The sequence below is a fragment of the Euwallacea fornicatus genome, chromosome 10 (genome assembly GCF_040115645.1).
Source record: "Euwallacea fornicatus isolate EFF26 chromosome 10, ASM4011564v1, whole genome shotgun sequence".
NCBI classification, from domain to species: Eukaryota; Metazoa; Arthropoda; class Insecta; order Coleoptera; family Curculionidae; genus Euwallacea; species Euwallacea fornicatus.
Window position 1 is genome coordinate 1,116,666 of NC_089550.1, and position 21,475 is coordinate 1,138,140.

Consider the following 21,475-nt stretch of genomic DNA (forward strand, 5'->3'; position numbering starts at 1 on the left):
TAAAGGGCGTCGAATGGCTTATTCAGGCACGTGGTGAGAGGGTTTTCTCCTTTTTCCAGAAGCACGGCGCATCCTGCCTTTTGTTCCATTTCCCGCGTGGGGGACAAGGATGTAGATGGTTTCAGCACTTTCCTAAATGTGGGGTAGTGTGCTTTTGGGGCTTCAGCGAAGTCTTGCGCAATAAAGGCGACCTTAGTAAGGGGTTGAGGGTTGTATGATGTAAGGCTATCGATAAATTTTTAAGCATTTTTTACTGTGCTTGCGCCTACTGGCCAGTATTAATGTAACCCTAATTCTAATAAATTTAAATTCACTTATGAACGGAAATGCTGCTTTAGACAGTATACATATACCTATCTAGGTAGTTGGATTATTAGTTCGGATTGTCGTTGGTCCTTATCGACTTCTTCCAGTCACCGAAAACTAATGGCGATGACATGGGAGCGTGCATTTTATGCAACGAATAATACAAATGTTCCTAGCATGGATAACCACGGCGTCTATAACGAATTTCTTCCTTTTGTGAGAAACAGTGAATTTGCTTAGAAAAAAAATATTTAAAGCGATACAAAAAACGCGATAATCCTAGATCTTCAGACATCTTTTATGAAAAGCACATCGCGTTTCCATGGAAACGCCACTCTTAAACCGAAGTCAACGCGATACTCCCCAATATAATTTACGTGTTTAATGAAATTTGTACCTTAGGATAAGATCCGACAGGTGTCGCTCTTTCTGCGGCACTATTTATTTTTAGCCTGGTGCTGGTTACCCTGTATATTTGTTTATTGTTTTATTATGGTCAACTACTCAAATATTATACTGCATTTTTGTTCATTTTCACATGCCTGAAGTGTCACGTTAGTTGGCTGATGACGAAATGAATTCTCCATTCTCCACATGGACCACGTACACGGATTATGGTCTTAACTCAAAGGGAAACTTGGTATAACATGCTATTAAACCGACCGATGTGGTCGCGTTGACCACATCTTTAGGACGTGAACTTACGGACGCTAGTTCCATGTGAGAAATTTCGTCATGGTCATCATCAGGGTACGTACACATTATAGCGAATAACAAAGCAGCCACTTGGTCCGGTTGGAATTCTCCATTGTGGGGTCCCGGGGTGCGATCATCAGTGTTTCCTGTAGTTAATAACTTAATATTATGCAAAAATTTTTCATGTTGGATTATAGTGTTGTATGGAGTTTAGAAATTACATTTACGACGTGCGTGCGCGCTATCAGTGCGTCGAACTAAGTGCGGCGTGCCTTCGAAAATAGTTGTTCCTGAATATGTGGTGTAACACACTGGGAGACATTCATGCGAGCCCTATAATTCCTGATTTAGTGCACCAATAAATAATGAGAAATTCAATGTTCCATATTCCAGCCTTATGCACTAATCTCTCTCAAACGTCCTGCTTCCTAGCAACTCTACGTACGCTATATTTTGAGTAAGGAAGCAGAATAAAAATCGGGAAAATCTATATTTTGATCTTTCCGACAGTGGAGAGTGCAGTTCAGGAATTATATTCCCGGAGTAGGTGCGCTCTTCATACGTCGCACTGAGGAATAGAGTAATTCCGAATGTTGCTGCGAGTTTCATAAAACAAAACACACGCCAGAATGTGATGCGACTGTTCGAGTCCCTGGATGTCTCCGTGGCATTTTCAGACTTAAGCACGCAGATCTGCATCATACTTAACTATCTCCGCTCGTGCGAGTACGAAGCAGATATGTTTTTGCGATATTAAGAAGGAAAGTGGTCCTTCACGCAACGGGATATACAGGGAACCACCACGGAGGGGTCCCCATTGTATAAAAGCCGCAAACCGGTGCCAATTATTCGCTCAAGGGCCCGGCCTGCAGCGGCATCGTCGCGCGTCTTTCCGGGCGCCGTTTGGCATGCTGTGAGATGCGCGCGCGCCAACCTCTGCACTGGCGCAGCCTGCGCTCCTCCATCGACCGTCGTCCAGTCCGCGCCCGGCATCGCTGCGGCCATGACGAAGCAGCTGTTCGCGCTATGACCCCCCGCGTGTCGGTGCTCCTGCTGTGCTGCGTGCCGCCACTGCTGCTGCTCGCAGCCGCTCAAGACGAACCCCCCGACGACGAAGACCAAATTGGCTATTTCACTAAAAATGTCACCATCAACAAGACGATGGCCCAATACGTCACGTCGCCCCTACCCTCGTTCAACGAATCGCACAAGAAAGGGGACCCCCTGTTTCCCGAGGACATCTTCACCGAAGATCAGCTCAAGTCAGGGGCGATCTTCTTGCATATCATAGGGGTTATTTACATGTTCGTCGCGCTGGCCTTAGTTTGCGACGAGTTCTTCGTGCCCGCTCTGGATGTGATCATCGAGAAGCTGGAGATCCAGGACGACGTGGCCGGTGCCACCTTCATGGCAGCTGGGGGCTCAGCTCCGGAACTGTTTACCAGTGTGATCGGGGTCTTCGTGTCGTTCGACGACGTCGGTATTGGCACCATAGTCGGATCCGCCGTTTTCAACATCCTTTTCGTAATCGGAATGTGCGCAATCTTCTCCAGAACTGTGCTTACCCTCACCTGGTGGCCCCTTTTCAGAGACTGCTTCTTCTACTCGATCAGCCTGATTGCGCTCATCGTGTTCTTCAGGGATAACCTGATCCAGTGGTATGAGGCCCTGGTGCTCTTTAGCTTGTATGTCGCGTACGTTAGTTTCATGAAGTGGAACCAGCCCATGGAGCGGTTCGTCAAAAAGCTGGTCTACAAAAACAAAGTCACACGGGTGAGGTCGACTGATCAACTTATGCCTACTGTAAGTTCCTCTCTATCTCTCCCCTATATCTGTTAGTCTCTATCACTCCCTAAACGAGCTTTCGAAACGCGCTTTTGATACATACACATTATTATACAATCCCATTTCAGCTTCCCCATTTTAATAACTAATTCCTCTTTACTATCTCTTCGTAGCGGCTTTTCTGCCCTTTTCCGTCACAATCAACCTAAGAATGGGATTAAAAATATTATTAAAAGGGACATCACAATAGGGAAAAATGAGTTCGCGAAAGCTTTAGGAATTTCTTATTCTCATGAATATGAAAAATTCCGAGCCGAAGCACGAATAAACGGGACGTTTATAGGATAATATGAAAATCCTCTGCATTTTTTTTAAATGCAATGTGGGGCGATTCTTGCCTGGGTAACTTCAATTTACATTCTAAATTGTTTAACATTTTGGTAAAGTGCAATAATGCGAATGGACGCTTTAACACAATGTCGGTTACTGTGGGTACGTACTGAATTGTTATCAAGGTCACACACTTGACCTGTTGGATCTCAATACATGCATGAGAGCCTTTCCCCCTTGAACTTTCAAGAAATCTTTCACTCGCATTCATTTAATAATTTAGGAATTCTGATTTCCACCCCTTTCCACGTTCAACTTTCTAACTGGTCAGCACCACGATCATTTCTAAAAAGCGTCTTACTGAGGAAATCTCCCTTAACTTTCCGAATTCTGATACCCGATTTTGTACAGTTAATTACGAATTTTGACTGCGGTTGACTGCATCGTTAAAGTGCTTTCTAAATGTCCTCCTCATAGTTCAAAGCTGCTCTCGTTTTCCAGTTTATTCCGAAGAATGTTCCCGATGAGGGTTCCGAAAGGCCTGCAGTTTCTGAAGAGCTGTAAAAGAATTATTTAATCGATCAAGCACACTTTCTGATAAATATTACCGCAAATGTCGGCGAAGACAATCGAAAAAAGAGAACTTCCTGGTTATGATGTGCGAGCTAACAACTGACCATCCCCGGAGTCCTAGAGATTCTCCCAAGAGAAGAGTCAGTTTGATTAACGCATTCCTTGGTCTCACGGATCATTCGCAAGATGAGTCTTTAGTAACCTGGAAACTGATCTGGGAAACTTCGGTCCTCCTGGATGTTCCCGAAAACGTTCAATCGTGTTTCTGAACATTTTTCTTACGATATATTTCGGACTTTCCAGGCTTAAAGAAGAATACCACGGCGTTCTCTGGATTCCACATTTATACCCTTCACCTCTCGTCAGTTTGCGTTAGGTGAAATTTTTGGAAAATGAAAAATTAGCAAAAGAAGAGTTTCGTCACTTCTTAAGTGGCAAAATCATTCTTGGGCACATATTGAATATTTGTAACTCAACTCGGTGTTTCCTAGGTTTACCTAGCGGTAGAGATATCCCTAACATCTGTCCACATTAGGAAAATCTAACAACTTTCGATTAGGATTGGGATTTTGGAAATTGCTGTCAGAGGGAGGAAAAGTCAAACCAGTTCTTCGAGGCCTAGAATTTCTTACAAAATATTAGCGATGAGGAACTCGTGAAACTTTCCATTATTTTATACATGTGATCAGAGCTCTAGGGGCCATATTTGGCCCTCCAGCAGCTAGCAGCCTTGAAATTTTTAGCTGAGACTGGAAACCGTATATTAAGCTAAATTGAGGCCGCCTCAAATTTGAAGTAAATGTCTGAATATTTCTAGGAGCCATAGAGAAAATATTCAAAGCCATTTCGGACGCTTCTGATCTCTTCCCATTTTCCGATGTAGGTCCTGCTTCTCTGGAGAACTTCTGGCACCTTCTCGTATGTTTCGTAAACTGGAATTATATTAAACAAATCTGCCTAAATGTCGTTCATCTAAAATTGATTTCTGAACTGAAGAGTGAAAATTTTCTGACTTAAATTTTTTTTAATCTTCTGTTTCGTGACCGTTGAGCTTGTTTGCCCGATAGGAGATTAATGTTCCAGATTGTTCTCGTAAATTTGAACCTGTCGGCTTGAAAGTCTCTACATCGTTCGCGTGCCATCCATGTTTTGACTGATAGCTCTAACAACTTGCTCTCCTTGTTAATAGCGGTTGGAGTTTTCCCCCTAGAGTCGAAAATTCAAATATCCAGGAACGTTGCGTTAATCCAGTAATTTTCAAATCGTGTTATAACCTGCCGTTCCACATTTTTTTTATTCACCCCCCCCCCCTCAAAAAAAAACACACACACACAAGGCCGCACAGGGGCAAGAAACTTTAATTAATTCCTTTATCGATGAACAGTGGGCCAACAACACGAAGGCCAAAAAAAAAACGTTCATTATCGTGACTTTTCAGATTTCCTCTCGAGTTCCATGTTTTTGCGGTATTCGGAAACGTCTATTGGTGTTTGAAAGATGATTTTGGCCACATTGATTTTGCGTTATCAGAGAATTCGAAGAGAATGGAGTGCCGATCTCGACAGAAAATGGATTACCCCGGGTGCATAAGATAAGATTGAGGGAAATTCCTTAAGGAAAGTATAGAGGTCTAGATATTCGCGGATATATTTCGTACAAATTGGATTTGTCCAATGCGAGATTTCTCGAGGATTGTTGCTTGATTAATGGCGAGAGACGTGTTGGTAAATTTTCAAATTTGTCCCCTATTTGTTACAGAGATTCTGGCCTTCACCCATCTAATAGTTCTTCTGTTTGTTATCGAACTCTCATCCTTCGTCTGCCGACAAACAATACTCCCCACTCTGGAAATGGTGCCCATCTGGCCCTTTCCCTATCCCAGCAAATTAGCATTAAGGGATTTACACAGTGAATGCCCTAATCCCTTCGAGCTTAGTAAATAATGTTCCACACGTTTAATACGGACTGTACACACGCAAGGACGGCGACTATCCGAGTTAAAAATTTCTTCACCTTTCCGGCCGAATAGCCGAAAATGTATGTAAATGTCTTCAAGTTTTGTACATCTCTTTTCCATGAGTTTCAATAAGTGTTCCATACATTGTTGCCAGATTTTTTTAAAACACCTTACTCAGCAATACAGATGCTTCGAATACGACTCTACGTGTTCTTAATAGTTATTTGTTTAAGGCGGAAAATTGACACATTTCCTGCCTTCGAAGGAAGCCAGAGCAATAAATTTGCATTTTTACCGAGTAAATCGCATCATCTATTATCCAATCGTGGCGACTAGTTCCTTAAGGTCATTTCTTCGACTACTGCCACATCTAATTCAATTTAATCTTTCCTCGTCCAGACGAGGACTTTATGAAAGTGTAATGCTACTTAAAAATTTTAATTTAATGCAATAAATTTCATAAAACAAAGGACAGGCTAAAGGAATGGCATCCTGGCTGGCACCAGGGCGCGCATATAAATCGGCGGGAAAATTCCCCCTGGATCTGTGACAAAAGGCGATATGTGATGCCAGTAAATCCAGACCGCACGGAGTCCGGATTAAAGTTTTAACATATTGATACGGGCGTGCGTCCAAAAAGTTAATTGGAGATAAATCGGGATCGCGTTGAAGTTATGTAAAGTGGGGTAAACTGGCAGTTGGGGGAAATGCCGGGGAGGATTAATTTTTGGGGGTTTCTGACGTGATTTCTTTTAAGAATTATTAATTTTTCTCCGAGAAACTCGCTGTTTATGTATTACGACAGTTAGTTTGTGTATGTCGACGTCGATCGAAACTCGTTACCATCAAACCAAGTTCAGCTGTTATTTTTAAGGAAACCTGAAGTTGATTTGCTGTCCCGGCTGTAATCAATCCGCGAGGCACAGGAAATTCTTAAAAATTATTTAACAGATGTTTCCATCTCAGAAGAAAAATTAGAATTCTCACTACTTTCGCGCATTCAGGAATTAGTTGATCATTTAGTTTTCCAGCGTCTTTCGACATGTCTTTCTAAACCTGGATTTCCACTACAAACTTCCGCCTCGACCTTCGCACTTCTATAATTCCACATCAACCCGATATTTCCGATCACTTTCTGAATGTCCCTTCAATTTTGCTCATTAATGCGAATATAATTACAGATTTCGCCATGTCCTCTTATTTGCATTAAGGACGGAATTCATAGAGTTCCTTCAAAGATAGATTTTTTTCAGAAGCTCTTCTCAGCGTTTATCGGAGATGAGAATCTCGGGGATTTCTTGGCCTATAACTTCTAAGCGTTAGCTTGTTCGATTTGCGAATGATATTTTCTCCATGAAGCGATTTTTCAATTTGCTCATCAAAGCCCAGAATTTCGGATTGATAAACCGGAGGTTTGATGAGGTCGAAATAGATTCTTGACAGCCAACTAAATTAAGACGTGCGAGCGTCCGTTATTAGGGGGCGCCATCTGTTGTACTTTTATGTATTCAGGGAGTGAAACATATAGTCGCTTTCGCTGCTAGATGGTGCCATAAGAGCCAAGCACAAGCAGACAAATGGTCTATTCTATATAGTCAACTACCCTGTGTAAACTTATATCTAATTAGAATTATACAGGCCACTTTTATAATGTTTGAATCGCATTAATTCCTACAAATGCGTTCTATACGTAGGGGTTATTGTAATGATGGAACTGCAAAAACATCCACCTTTTACTAAGAGCTCGAACGAAAACCCTTATTCATAATTCTTTAGCCATCGAGACGGGGAATTTTTTCATTTCCCTGAGTTTGTGTTATGCTAACTTTCCCTGAGAATAGTTTGCAATTCCCCCGCACCAACAACCCCCATTGGCGCGCGAGGCGTTATTTCCGAGCAAAATAAAAGAAAAAACTAGTTTCTGCAGTTATTTTGTTGATTCTCAGAGTATAAAAGTGGCTTGTTGACCCAAACCCAATGTACACATAATCCTAAAATACGACTTGTATTCCTCATTATTTCGAATCACTGTGCTGCTCTGTAAATTCTCTGTATGTACTAAATGTATGCTTCATTGTTTCCAGCACCAAGCCGCCGCTCAAGCTCTGGTGAGTGAGAATTAAAGCTTCCTTTTTTTCTCAGTTCTCACCCCCTCTTCCTTTATACTCTACGCTTCCCGTTGCATGTTCTACCAGCCCCAAAAATTGGCTAATTTGTGACGTAACAGGAGAGCCTATTTTCGGAGCTGTAAAGGTTTAAAATCCATTTAGATTAATTTGTTTTTAACGTGACTTTGGCTATTTGTCGTGGAGTCGTGGGGGACGTGTAGGTAGTTATTTAAAGAGTTTTATTAAGCTTTGTTTCCAGGGATAAGTATTAGGGAGAATTAATGGAATTTGCAATGAAATGCAGAAACGTAAAGTGTCTTTAAACGGAATAATCTCGACGAAATGGCGAATGTCGACGTTTGAAAAGTTCTCAATCAAATTCAATGAAGACTCGTTTATTGAATTATTTATTAGGGTGCAGTTCAGTCACCGACTTTTTGTGTAAAAATATTGATAATAAGGGAAATATAGAGTGACAAATTTTATAGTGATTTCTCGAGAACGAGGGTCAAAACCATAATGTTTTTGCATAAGAAATATGTGGCTGATTTACGGGTCGGGCAGTAATGGTGGGGCACAATGTGTAAATATTGGGTTACAATATTATATTGAAAGTATATTTGTTTCTAGTTAACTTTTAATTTGAATTTTTGATAATTTGCATGATATACGCATGATTTGTTGCATGATGGCAGTTTACAGAATGTTACCAATAGCTCTTTATGTAACCTGTCAGGAAATGTATAGTTTTACATCGCATGTCGGATTATTGTCCAATATGAAACGAGTTGCATAAAATAATTTTTCCGAACGAGTTTCGTACACGATTTTTAGCATACAACGATACTTTTCTGGTGCACGTTCTGAAATAAAGACAGAAAATATAATATATGCGTTGATTGCATCCAGAGGGAGAGAGTGAAAGATTTTTGGAGTTGTTCAAGCTTCTTTTGAAACGTAACGGAACAGCTTAGGGGTTTTTGATTCAGTGTTTTCACTTTCAGTGTTTTTGATTAATCCCTATTAAGAATCTTTACAAGAAAATGTAGGGACATTTTATAAAGTAGAGGCAGCAATTCTGCTCTTAATGGGAAATTTAGAAATTTTTAACGCTCGGAAACTTCTTTCACACTCGTATCCTTAATTTTTAATTAAGTGCATTTGCATAATTTGAAAAATCTATACTATTTTTTATAGCTATTTTAATGATTCATTCATCAGAGGAAATCTTCGGAAGGATTTGTTTAGCGAAATCTGGCACTTTGCAGTATTGAAATTGCCGCGCAATTTATCCTCAAAGTGCATAGTCTTGCCCCGCCGTGAGTGGGACATAAGGCAAAAAGACACAGGTTAACCAAAGACGTGGAAAGAGAAAATGTAGAACTAGATCGAAGCAAAAAAGCGTGGCATTATGAGCCTGAAGAAGCGGGTGAAAGCAAATGTTCAACAAATAGGAATCGATACCAACAACTTTACGAAGAACTCCCGGAGGAGTGAAATGTGTAATAAAATATGGTGTAAATGGGTTTTTTTACCTCCAAGACACCGAATGTTTCTGTTAACAATAGACTGAAAATGATTTATTATCCAACGATTCTCGGATCCCTTTCTTGACACTAAATCTTCTAAACTGTGCCAAAAGCTCTTGATAACACGCACAATTTTAAAACAAAAGATATGAAATTACACACATTAGACGTCTCTCTAAAGCAGAAAGCGGCAGTAATTAATTATCGCTTTGCGCGAATGTTTATTCATTAATAACAAGAAGAACGTGTTGATAACACTCCTCTGCGTTAGCAGGAAATTGAGCGAATTTGACAAAAAGGGGTCCAGGGAGGTGCGCAGTCACTTCGGTGCTATTAGAGAAGCAAATATTCCTGCACCGTTTTCCACAATCAAAACTTCGGTTTTTATAGGGATTTTAAAGCTTCCTACTGCCGTATTTTAGTTCAAAGTTCAAGGCACATGCATGGCATAAATTTGCGTGTATTGCACTTGTGCGAAGGCCCTACATGTTTGCAAATAAACCCACTTCTCTTTGATTGTTGTTCCAAAAGATTAAGCAAGCAGATACGTTTATGAAGTAAACTTCTCGTACAAAGCTGCTAATCTACATAAATTACTTTAAATTTCGAACGGCAGCACTAGAAATAAGGAAATATCGACATTTGCTCAGTTTTTCCTTTAAACAGGTCTTTTAATCCAGATAAACCCAAAAGGGTCCAGACAAAAGCCATTTCCACTTGAACTTACCACCGCAATTAATCAGAGCAATCTGGCATCATGCAGGTCGACTATCGCTCGTACATCACTGAAACCACGATACAAAAATAGGACTGGCAAGGTAAATAAAAGCCCACGTGCCTTTAAATTAAAAAGGAGGTCAGCCCTAGGTTCAAAGCCGACATTCACAAATGAAGCATACTTCAATGGGACATGCATAAAGCGATTGCTAGCAAAGCAAAATGAGGCTGAGACGTGGCTTTTGAATTTTACTAGCACCCATGATGATGGTTGTAAATTATTAACTCAAATCGGTCAGTGCTTTTACATTTCTTTAAATTCCCTCTCCCGAATTTGCCGTATTACGCAAAAGTATTAAAATTGCCACTCTACGTCGCTACGCAGAAGGAGTCAACAAGGTCTGCATATCAGGACACCTCCACATCGTGGTACATTCCATTACTGAACCCTCGCCGGAGACCAAGAAATACTCTTTCCTGCTCGCGGGAAGGAAAGTTCTCGGCACGTATTCAAGTGCGGAAATTGATGCCTTTCCGTAATAGTGCGAAATGTGTTTTTTCACTATCCCTATTGTTTGGGAAAGTACAATCGTTTCCACAACTATCCCCTTACTATGTACTGGGGCGTAATTTGGCCGTAAATTCTCCAAAGCTGCAGGATTTCCTTGTAAAGTTATTTTCGAGTAAACCAACTTATCTGGAGCGAGTAACTTAATTCGAGGCATTGATTATCATTTTTAGAGTCTAATAGGGAAAAGTATCGTTCATTACACGCCCGAAATGTATTTTGACATGCTTACGTGGCTTTACATTACACTGTGTTACAAAATTTCACGCCCGCCCGGGAAAATGCCACTTTACAGCCTGGTGATAAAATATATGATGACAGTATTGCTATCCCATGTATCAATGCCTCAAGCTGTTTGAGGCTTGCCCTGTTAGTTTATTCTGCACATCATGGTTGAACCCATCATTCCTTTTTGTCCCATTTGCCTGTTTACTACTTTTATCAGCGCGCAATGGGATGTAGCTAGTGATTTTCGTTGCAAATTACTAACTGAAATGGTTGATGCTTCTAAAATAAAAAATTAATTCACGTTCTGGGACTCGCCGTATTGTTTAAGTTCAAGAAATTTACTTAACGAGAATTTTTTTAATGGAAATTGTAAAACTCACGCCCCAAATCGCTCTGGATAAGGGAGCAACGTTGCAGCGATTTCAATTCATTTATACATTGAAATCTTGTTAATGCAAATGTTTTTTGCCGATATTTCCGGAATTTTTTGATTAAATTATCTGGAAATTATACCAAATTAATTGTCACTGCGAGCTCTATAAGACTACTTAAATGGAATTGTCGTACATAGTTCAGGGCCTTTAATTTAGCGATTTTGGAAGAGTGCCAATAATTGCGGTAAGGAGCTGAAACGAGTGATCTAAGATCTGTTGTAGGATCCAAATGCGTTGATTTAGGTGAACAACAGCTCGAATTAGAATATTTAGAAATTTGTCTCAATACCGAGGATAGTTAAAATAAATTGAGTCGACTGACCTGACCTAACTTGGAATTCTTCATTCCATGTTTAATTATCGATATCTAAAGAATTCGTATACTAATTATAGTCGGAACTGGCCTGCCTGCTCGAATTTCAGAGATACGGAACACGGGCATACCTAGCCCGTATGTCGCAAACTACCTGTAAAATCAGCAGTTTCAGAATCTAAGAAACTAAAGTAGAGGGAAAAGTGACTTTTATGGGCACGTTGATGTAAGAAAATTTGAGATAAGCACGAGAAAAAGACTGATCCTGATTGCTGGCACGAAAGCAAAATGAAAAAGAAAACCTTGTCAAGCTACTTATATATATTTTTATAACGTACAATGGGATCGTATCACTTTCCACAATGCGAAAAGAGAAGTAAAACCTTTTCATCAACAGGACAGATTTTATCTCATTCCATAGCTTCAGATTGATTTTGCCTGGTCAGCTTTTCATATACGTGTCCTGCGAAATAAATGATTCTTTGCAATTTGAGGCCCAGATACCCCGAAATACACCAGCCTTCATTAAGGCAGCAAAATTCAATACTTCAAACCTTGAAAGCGACCGGGAATGGTATAAAACCCTGTGTTATTACTGTTTGTTTCTAAAAATAACACCCCCTTTTCAGGATTTATATGAAATATTCCCCTCTAAAAAACAACGACTATGCAGTTAATAATAGGTCTGGCTCGTACACACCTGTCCTAATCAAATCTATTCAATTTGTACATTCCAGCAACATTGCCATTATGATAAGTAACTTTATAATAACACTCATCAACGCTTATAAATTATTCAAAAACTCGCATCCTTGAGGCGAATAAATAACAATAATAATCGATATCAAGTGCATTTGCAAAGATATCGGTCAAGGACTGTCGTAATAGATATCTACAAGTCGAGGTCTAGCAATGAACTTTTAGGATCCACATTATCGTCATCAAGTTTAAAATGGTCGACATGCAAAGGTTTCTGATTTAATTTATTGATGATCCGTTAAATATTTGAACCGATTATAGCGAAAACTGAAGAACGGTCACGTTTTCGAGCAAGATCATAATTGCACCTATTTTCGACGTCAGCAATGCCGGACGAGGAACTCTTCTCTTCTGGAGAGAGGAGAATTTTTCCATCTAGAACGATTTAGGAAAGGAGTTCTAAATTTATTGAAAAATTTATTACCCTCAGTGGCGTATCACGGTTACACATTACGGATGTGGCTGATTTTGTTGGATTTCGGGCCCTACTGTTTGCGGCCCTCTTAGTACAGCCCTGACATTTTTCCGGCGCTTCGCCAAATTTCTCTGGATGTAGAGGAATGTCGAGAGTATGAAACTCACCGTCCATAGCGGCATATATAATTTTCAGAAATTTGTAGCAATTATGGGATAATTTCAAATTCGTTGGATTTACGCCCTGCGCAACTTTCTATTCCGGCATTAAATCGCCAAAATGAGGGATCATGAAAGGGCTCGTGCAGAGCAAAATTGCTCGAGAGCAATTAGTGCAAACCACCTGCGCAAATAAGCCTTAGATTCGCAGGACGACGCTTTAAAAAATGCTTTTGATTTCGAGCAGATGAGGGCCGCGAATTTTCTAACATTTTAATTTCAGACGCTCGCAGTTACGCTATTAGTTTTATCTCATGTTCGCCGCTGAAGCCGGATTATTGCGTGGTCGACTGCACTGGAACTGGGCAAACTCTAACATATTCATTCACTCGGGTCATAGTCCAGCACAGAGGGATTGAGGGTCAGAGTTTTCGGACTATCCGGCTATTAGAACCTTTCAAAAAGAAGAAAAAATATCTTTTTAGCGACATACTACGTATTACACGCCCCGGCTCTGCCAGCTGCTTTACTTTTCAGCAGAGTGGCAACAAAGTGACCCCTTAAGAGATTGGCGTAAGCTCTCCGAAGTGGGGTCGTATAACTTTAATCGTTAAGGCTTTATAGTTTGCCAAGAAAAAAGATAAATATCCAAATACAATTTGATTAAAACTTTTGAGCATTTAGAAGTTTCACTTGAGCACGTAGTGAAACCGTAATACTTGGTTTAATAGATGTTGCCCTGGAAGTGTGTTCGGTCGAAAAAAAACATGTGCCACGAAGGCATTATCGTCCAAAAGCCTGTTTAAGTATATTATTAAAAAGAAAGCAAAACTCGAAGTTCCCCAAATCAGTTATTGCGAGCCCGGGAAAGGTTAAAGGTCAGGAACATTTAATATAATCCTTATCGATCCCCGAGTTATCGGGAAGGAAGGAATTCGGAGTTCGGAGTTTTGCCTATTCGATGCAATGAATATTTTGAAGCGTTTTAGTTAATTTTTCACCATGAATTTGATAATTTTTTAATTTGATTTTGTTTTTTTTCAGTCCGCTTCGGTCAGTGTCATAGTAGACAATGAGAAGGTCAGTGGAGTATTTAGTTTACTGTTGCCTCACCTTTGTTGTTGGTGTTTCTCCTACCTTCCTATACAATCTTCGTCACCTCAAAATGCCCTTTGTGCACTTTTTAGAGGCCATATCAGCAAATGCGGCTTTTAAGGCGACGAAGTCACTGAAAACTTCTATTGTAATTGAACTTTCTGGGTGTACTTAGTATATTGCCAGTTCTTTTAGTTGATGGACGATTAGAAGGGCTTTTGCACAGAAACACTTTAAAACTTAGAAATTTAGTGTAAATATGAAGTTTATTAAACACTAGATTAGTGTTGGATTTAGTGTATAGATAGACAACTTCAATTCGCTGGTAACTGTTTTCGATTGTACAGGGGACGATCCAAATAGGGATTTGGGTGATAACTGGGCTTTCGTGTCTTTTAATGGAATTTTTTTATTAAAAGAAAGCCGTCCTTCTGGTCTTTCCAAAAGTCTATTAAAAGCGACATTTCAGTTCAAATTACTGATTAATGGAAATCAGTCAATGATTCAACGAGTACTCTTTGAATTGTGCGCTTGAATTCGAACCTAGCGACGCTCTACGGTTTTGAAAATTGAGTTCAGGTCAGTTCAGGTTAGAGAGAGTGAATTTTTAGAGTAGTGAGTGAATTTGCGCAGCTTCTATTCCAAATGAACTGTCTTTAATAACTTAAACTAACGAGAATTTCAAATCCAGCTCCAATCCGAATCGCGACTGCGGGCGCCCCTGGAGTTACGTGCACGTTAGTGCATTTTAAGTTTAATATTGAGTAGACAGTGAAACGCACCTGTAGCTGAGTGATTTTTTTAATAAGCAGCTTTAGCGATGTTTCATTTCCCCGACCACCGTAAATGATGGGAACTTACGTCAGATCTTTTCAAATTCGAGCTTTCACACGATTTCAGAGAAGCGGGAGAGCATGTGTAGCTGAGTGTTATTTGTTAATTACGTAAGAATTTTTTTCCAAACTACATTTGAGGGTAACGCAAACTAACTTGAAATGACTGTAATTGCATCGAGCTTTAGTTGAAACCATTATGGAAAAGGACTTTTGAGTTTTCGTTTAATTCCAAAGGAGCGTGTGCAGCTGAGTGATGCTATGTTGAATTGGCTCGATTCAACTAGGATGCCTAGAAGGAGTATCCAATAAACTGGGAACTAACCCGGTACATGAACTTTATTTGGCTAAACTGAGCCTAGAAATAGGACCAAACCTTTTGCTTTGTGCTAGAACGATGTGGTTTTTGTATTGACTGAGAATGACTGCGGGTGAAACTGAGCATTTTACGTGAACGTTATGTGCCAAATTCAAATTTTAACTGCCTTAACCTCATCGATAACTCAAATCAACCTCTACAGTTATGGGTCAATTTTAGATGAATCGAGTGTAGCTGAGTGATTTCCTTTTGAACTCTTTTCGAATTATATGCCTGAACTGAATCTAAAATGTTTACCTTATGCTGCAATAGTGCGTGTAGCTGAGTGGTTATTCTTAAATTTGCCTAAAATAACGGGAATCTACATAAGCTCGCTTGAACCTGTATTTGGACCTGAATAAGATTTTAGAATACTCGGTTCCTGAGGGAAGAGAAGGGACTAAGATCGATGTTAAAAAGGGACTTTTTGAATTTTTTTGATTTATTTAAGAGGTTTGAATGGTTTCTTTAAAATATTTTGTACAGCTGCGTTATGTTTTTTATTTTTTTTTATTTTTTTTATAAATTATTTTTTCGAACAGAATTAATTTTAAAATTTCTCTATGTGTAAAAATAATCGAAACGAACTCCACACAATCCTCTAAGTCGCCCACTGTTATTACCACCGAAAGATAAAACTTTCTGTCTGTTGTTCCACTTAAGTTCATTTAATCCCATTCAACAACCCCTAAGCAATTGTTACCTTTTTATTGTTTTAACGCGTAATTTAAGCCGAAGCTGAATTATTCAGTTCCCAGACGGGAGAGTAAAAGAAAACACCTTTTAACTTTTTAAATAATCGATGAAGAAAACACTGAGAACAGACGTAATTACGCTTGGTGTTTCATGAGTTTGTATTCAATTACTGGATAATCAGTTTCCGACCTAGTGATGGTGGGTACTGAATAAAATATCAGAAAGGGTGAAAGATACATCTTGGAGCTTTGAACTCGTTCCGCTGTTTATTTGCGATAAATTATCGATGACATATTTTGGTTATTCCCTAAATCAATTTTGACACCCGAGTAAAAACCACTCTCGTGCGCTAAGGCCTCTTGCCCGGTCTCGGTCGGGGACTTCACTATTTACGCACGACTCTTTAGTAGAAAGTTTACGTGCGATGCGCAAATTTACCAAACATTCTTTTCCTTTAACCGTTTCTGTCGTTTTACGAACCGACTCCCCGCTGCGCCACTGCTTTTTGACCAATCGAGTTCCGAGTCTCGTGGGTCACGCCGAGTCGTTAGGTGGGTATTAACTGCTAAACTCAGTGTCGCAGCGGGTGCGTTATAATTTCCTTCCTGCTTCGAAATATGTTAGTGGCCTTATCGAAAGCGATTCTCCTACGCCACTTTGTTCAGCCGTAGGAGAGCGCCATTTTAACTATTTATTTCACCGCGAAGATATTTTCCGACATTTGTTCACACAGAAGGTGTACTTGGTCACACTTAATTCCTCAAATTTGTCTGTTTTTTGAGGAACTAAGCTCCGAGCGCCACCATTTATTCGCAATAGGTTGATGACTAGCTAGTTCAAAATACATCGGCTTGGAGAGTTTATGTGGGCATTTTCAATTTGTTCTATTCTTTTGGCTGGTTTCCCTTGTTGCCGTGTGAAGTCTCCTCCGCGACACGCCACTGCTTTTCAATCGATCCAGTTGCAAAATTAAACTACGTCTTGGCTGCGCGTTGATGACTATTTAGTTTCAAATTCATTGACGCTTAATTTTTATTTGGACAATTGGAATCCCTCGAAATTTCAGTTCCTTTCAACCGCCTTCGAAAGTGTTCTGCAGTGAGCAGGAGGATGTAATTTCGTTTTGTGTTTATTAGGACAAATGAGATTCGAAGAAAACGGTCGAAAATAAATCCGTGAAGAGGCATTAACTGACAATAATTAATTTTAAAAGGATACCAAGTTCCGATACAGCACTTTATCAATCGATGAGGGTGAGGAGTTCTCTAATGCGATATACCGTTCGTTTTGCGCTTCCTTCGGACCTCAATAATAAATCAGTTCCCAGGGAGTTCCATCATTTAAATCTAGTCGTTGTATATAGTTAACATTAAAACACCTAAAGCAATAATAGAGTAATCAATGACACGTCATGTAAAATAAATTCGAACGGTCCAAAAAGCCGTTGCAGAGCAATTATTTTAGAATTGCATTGTTCCAATCTGGTTTATTCGATTTGTCCTGTAAATTGCTGTTTATTAAAAGCACTAAAAGGCGATTAATATTTTCAATAAAATAGCGATTTTCATTTAATACTATAAAGTATCAACTTCAAAAGAACTGGTGGTATGCATGGGTCTCTTGTGTGATGTTAGACTTTGTAGGAATACGTAGAAATTTACTTGAACAAAGGTAGAACCAATGGGCAAGTAAACAAATAATCCTCTGAGTTTACCTAATTTTTAATTGAAAAAGTGCAAATTTAAGGGTTTAGGGATAATTACTGTGGCAGTTGCATCGATTAAACCTTCCAGCTAACTTAGCAGGAAGGTAATTTAACTGCTGTTAGAAGTTTAGCCAGCAGTGTTCTCTAGTAAAACTAATTATACTTAGACATGCACAGAGCCGCTGGCTGAACTTTGACTAGTTTAACTTTTTCCGTGAAAGACTCTAAACGATAGCGGTGGTGTCTTTGAATGGCGGCTTTTTGGGATTCACGAAGGGGCCGCTCACGCCAAAGGCCGATTTGCCCATTTACATTACGGTGATGGTTTTCTTCGGAAATATGTAAATATGTATATATCTTTAATGACCATTGGTCAAAAATTGGTAAGAGGCAAATATCGTAAACGATCAAAAAGTGTTGTTACCCCGGTCGCGTAGGGCTTCGGATTCAATTGATTTGGAAATTTCCCTTAACAAGCATCTACGTTCTTCGTGATAATCGATGGCCGGAGAGGATATTTTCAAACATGCGGAATTTCGAAAATGTATGCTCTATGAACTTCTAAAAGATTAATGTGATGTGTTGCGGCCCCAGTATGGCGCGTCTCTGGTTTTGAAGTAAGTTTAACTAATAAAACATCAGTGTCGTAACAGATGTTTTCGAACTTTTTATTGGATTTTAAGCTTGTTTCCTCGTTTTTTCGCAGAATTGAATTTTAAGACTATGGAATATTCCTTTAGTACATACTCTGCCCCAAAAATACTAAACAAGTCAAAAAAGGACGTTTTCTGCTGAATGTTGTAAATGCAAACCAAGCGCAGAATCGGCTCAAAATATTGCAAAATAAATCGCAATTACCAGTGCCTTCGTTTCGCATTTTTGTTCTCTTTGTACATTGGCAAATGCCAGACGTTCCAGGAAACAAATGGCGTATGTAGTCAATGTAGAGAATTTCGCAACTCTAAGTATTGAACAAAATCAATTTAACTGATCCTTAATTTCTGAATCTTGCCCTTCACTATTCCTTTTTCAAGGGAACCTGCCTCGAGTTCGTATACATCAAAACGAACATCCCCAGCACGGAATTTCGAATTTGCTAAACACAAAGAAAACAAACGATATTCTCTATTAGAACTGGAAAGTTAATTGAGTCTCCATTTTGTCCTCAGCTTCCATGACGGCCCGTTTTCCGTAAAAGTTGGTTGTGTCAGTCGATCCCTTTAAAGCAGTTTCGACTTCGTCGTAAGGAATCACGGTCGTTCATCCATAATTGAGTGACGTAAAAGCAGGCACAGGTTTATTCTTCTCCTCCGAATAATTTACAGCAAATTCAGGAGTTCACACTTGGAAAAACACCTAAAGATGGAAGTAAAAACTCTTACGATCGCTTAGTCTTATATTTAGAAGTAAAATAGTTCGTTTATCAACTGGGATTAACAACGACGCTAGATGGCATTTGACAAGAGAAGACTGACATTTGACAAGAGAGGACTGACATTTGACATACTCACAAATATCTGTCAAACTAACACAAGTGCCATTTTGAAGCATAAAATATGTTATTATTTTATTTCCAGTTTTTTTACATCAAAGGAAGGAATGGGATTCTTAAAATAGAGTCCAATATGTGCGGACGCTGGCCATATATCACGATATATGAACAGGCGATTTACTGCTAAGAAGAGGTGCTTTGGCCGGAAATGTGGCATTTTGGACCGAGTCCAGTACATGCAATTACGCGAGACGGTTCTTCACCGCATTCAATGGCCGTGATAAAACGGTTTCTTTCGTTACTTCCAAATTTCCAGAACTATGGAGAGATTTGAGCTTCAGTAACTATCCTTCTTGTCTTATGTTTTGACATGGCATAAAATAAGGTCATTCAAGAAAAAGGAAAGTTGACTTATTTAAGTAATTCCTCTTTAAAGACCGCTATGGAGGCTGTTTTCGGTTATTTTAGGATATTATTCGCTTCTTCGGTTGGTTTACGTTTCTCAACGGCCGCATCGGTACCTGAACTTTTCAGTGCAATATGCAGCAGGGATTAAGTTTAAATGAGCGTAAAGAGATGGCGACGGCAGTCTGAATATACTCCGGTGAGCTCCTCCAGCGGCTTCCACAATCTTCTCATTAATAATGTTTGATTTAAAAAAATATACATATCCTGGATAGTTGAATCCTTTTGACCTAATCTGCCTGAATATGTGATCTCTAATGATTGAGAAATACCGAGCTGTCTTTGGGATTCTTTAAGTTCCAAAGTAGAAACGTTTTGGTTTAAAGTAATGGTCGTGTACCAAGATTCTCGAGTGTACTTGTTTGTTACTGAAATATGAGATCTTCAGCTACAGCTTCGTTAGGACCCTTTTCCGTTGGAAAGATTGGAATGTGTTTATGGTGTTTATGGTGGCGTGGTAGACTATCATAAAATGGCGATGACCGACCCATGCACCGTTCCGTTTTTCTCAATTCTGCTTCACTCTTCGTCACGGACTTCCAATGGGGCACTTCAAATGTACCACGTTCTTTCGGCGTCGTAATATTTATGCTTTGTGGCGATGACAAATCACAAAATCCGGAATAAATCTGTTAAAATTAAAAAAAAGAAATCGCAGTTTGATATTATTGAATTCTGAATGCAGTGAGAGTTGGGTAAAAAATATACAGGGTGTCAAAAATTCGAGAGCAATTGCTGTTTTTTTACATAAAGTTTCTCCTGGTTACTCAGAAAATGGAAAAATGAATTATGTCCTTCTGGGCAGCTTCGCATTGCTCAAAATTCTTGATTAATTTTCTTAAAATTTCTCAAATATAGCTGGTAAGTCCCCTCTCTTCTCCTCAAGTTATTCATACCTTAAATATTCATATTTCGGTCCTTAAAAAAATACGAATCACTCTATATTTGAAAAATGTTTCTTCAGAGCTCGTTGGACTACTCAGAAACTCCAAAATTGATCAGGATTATGAAATATCCATGAAACGTTCCTTAAGGTCTCCTCTTATACGGAGGCACGGGAAGATTCTCTTGGAGACCCAGTAGGATTCTATATTAATTAACAAGCTTTTCTTCCCCAGGCCATTTTCCATTGCGTACCTTTCCCACTTTCGTTAACGTAGTTTTACATGGAAAAGCGGATGAAAACTGATTTATGGGATTCAGAATGGAAGTAATTCTAGGTGAATTGTTACTTTGAATAATCACTAATGAAGGTGATATTGATATAGGGGATTATTTTTTCTGAACGGATTCTCGTGCGCCCCTGTGCTTTCACATGTCGAGCTACAAAACTTATGTCATATCCGGGGGGTTGTTCACACTGAAATTTATTAATGTAGAACGGATAGATAAAAAAAAATACTTCTTTTGGTATTTCAATAGAGCTTCTTCGCCTTGGCCTCATATTGACATGCTTCTCGGTACCTTAAGTTGTCAATTTCAATAATTATACATCGCATTTTGGGGAAAGCTCTAATTGAAATTTATACACACAGCAAGGACAATTTGTCCGTAAGGATTCTTAAAATTGCCTGTTCCCCGAAGGAATTCTCCATACGCCACTGTGTCTCAATAGATCAATTACCTTAGGAGTTGCTCGCGCGGAAATTCAATGCCGTAGCATGGCAATTTTGGTATGGTTTACCAAAGGCTAAAACTCCTGGTTTTTATGTCTTTATTTACGTACTTTTGTTCGTCCTGCATTTCCCCCCTCCATTTTTCTCTTCCCGGCCTGGCGGTGCATATTTTTTTTATTACTTCCCTTGGTCGAAAAATTTTCTCTGTATTAACTTGTTATGATTTTCGTTAAACACACAAGCCAGAAAAACACTCAACAACGACAGACAGAAACCATTACGACGTCTGAACATTTTTTAATCCGCCTCGAGCAAATATCGCTTTGTCTCACTTTGCTT

General features: G+C 39.4%; 1 protein-coding gene across 8 annotated transcripts in view; it reads left to right on the forward strand.

The window, feature by feature from the left end:
- The first annotated feature begins 1,855 nt into the window (after nt 1-1,855).
- The window catches only part of LOC136341705 (sodium/potassium/calcium exchanger Nckx30C-like), a 52,257-nt gene continuing 32,637 nt past the window's right edge, over nt 1,856-21,475 (forward strand). For 3 of the 8 annotated variants that reach the window (XM_066286959.1, XM_066286967.1, XM_066286961.1), the window contains exons 1-3: nt 1,856-2,805; nt 7,732-7,755; nt 13,921-13,956. In XM_066286959.1, coding sequence (XP_066143056.1) covers nt 1,921-2,805; nt 7,732-7,755; nt 13,921-13,956 — 945 coding nt within the window. In that variant the 5' untranslated portion in view covers nt 1,856-1,920. The remainder of the gene's footprint in view (nt 2,806-7,731; nt 7,756-13,920; nt 13,957-21,475) is intronic. The other 5 variants (XM_066286964.1, XM_066286966.1, XM_066286963.1 and 2 more) reach the window with 4 other exon arrangements.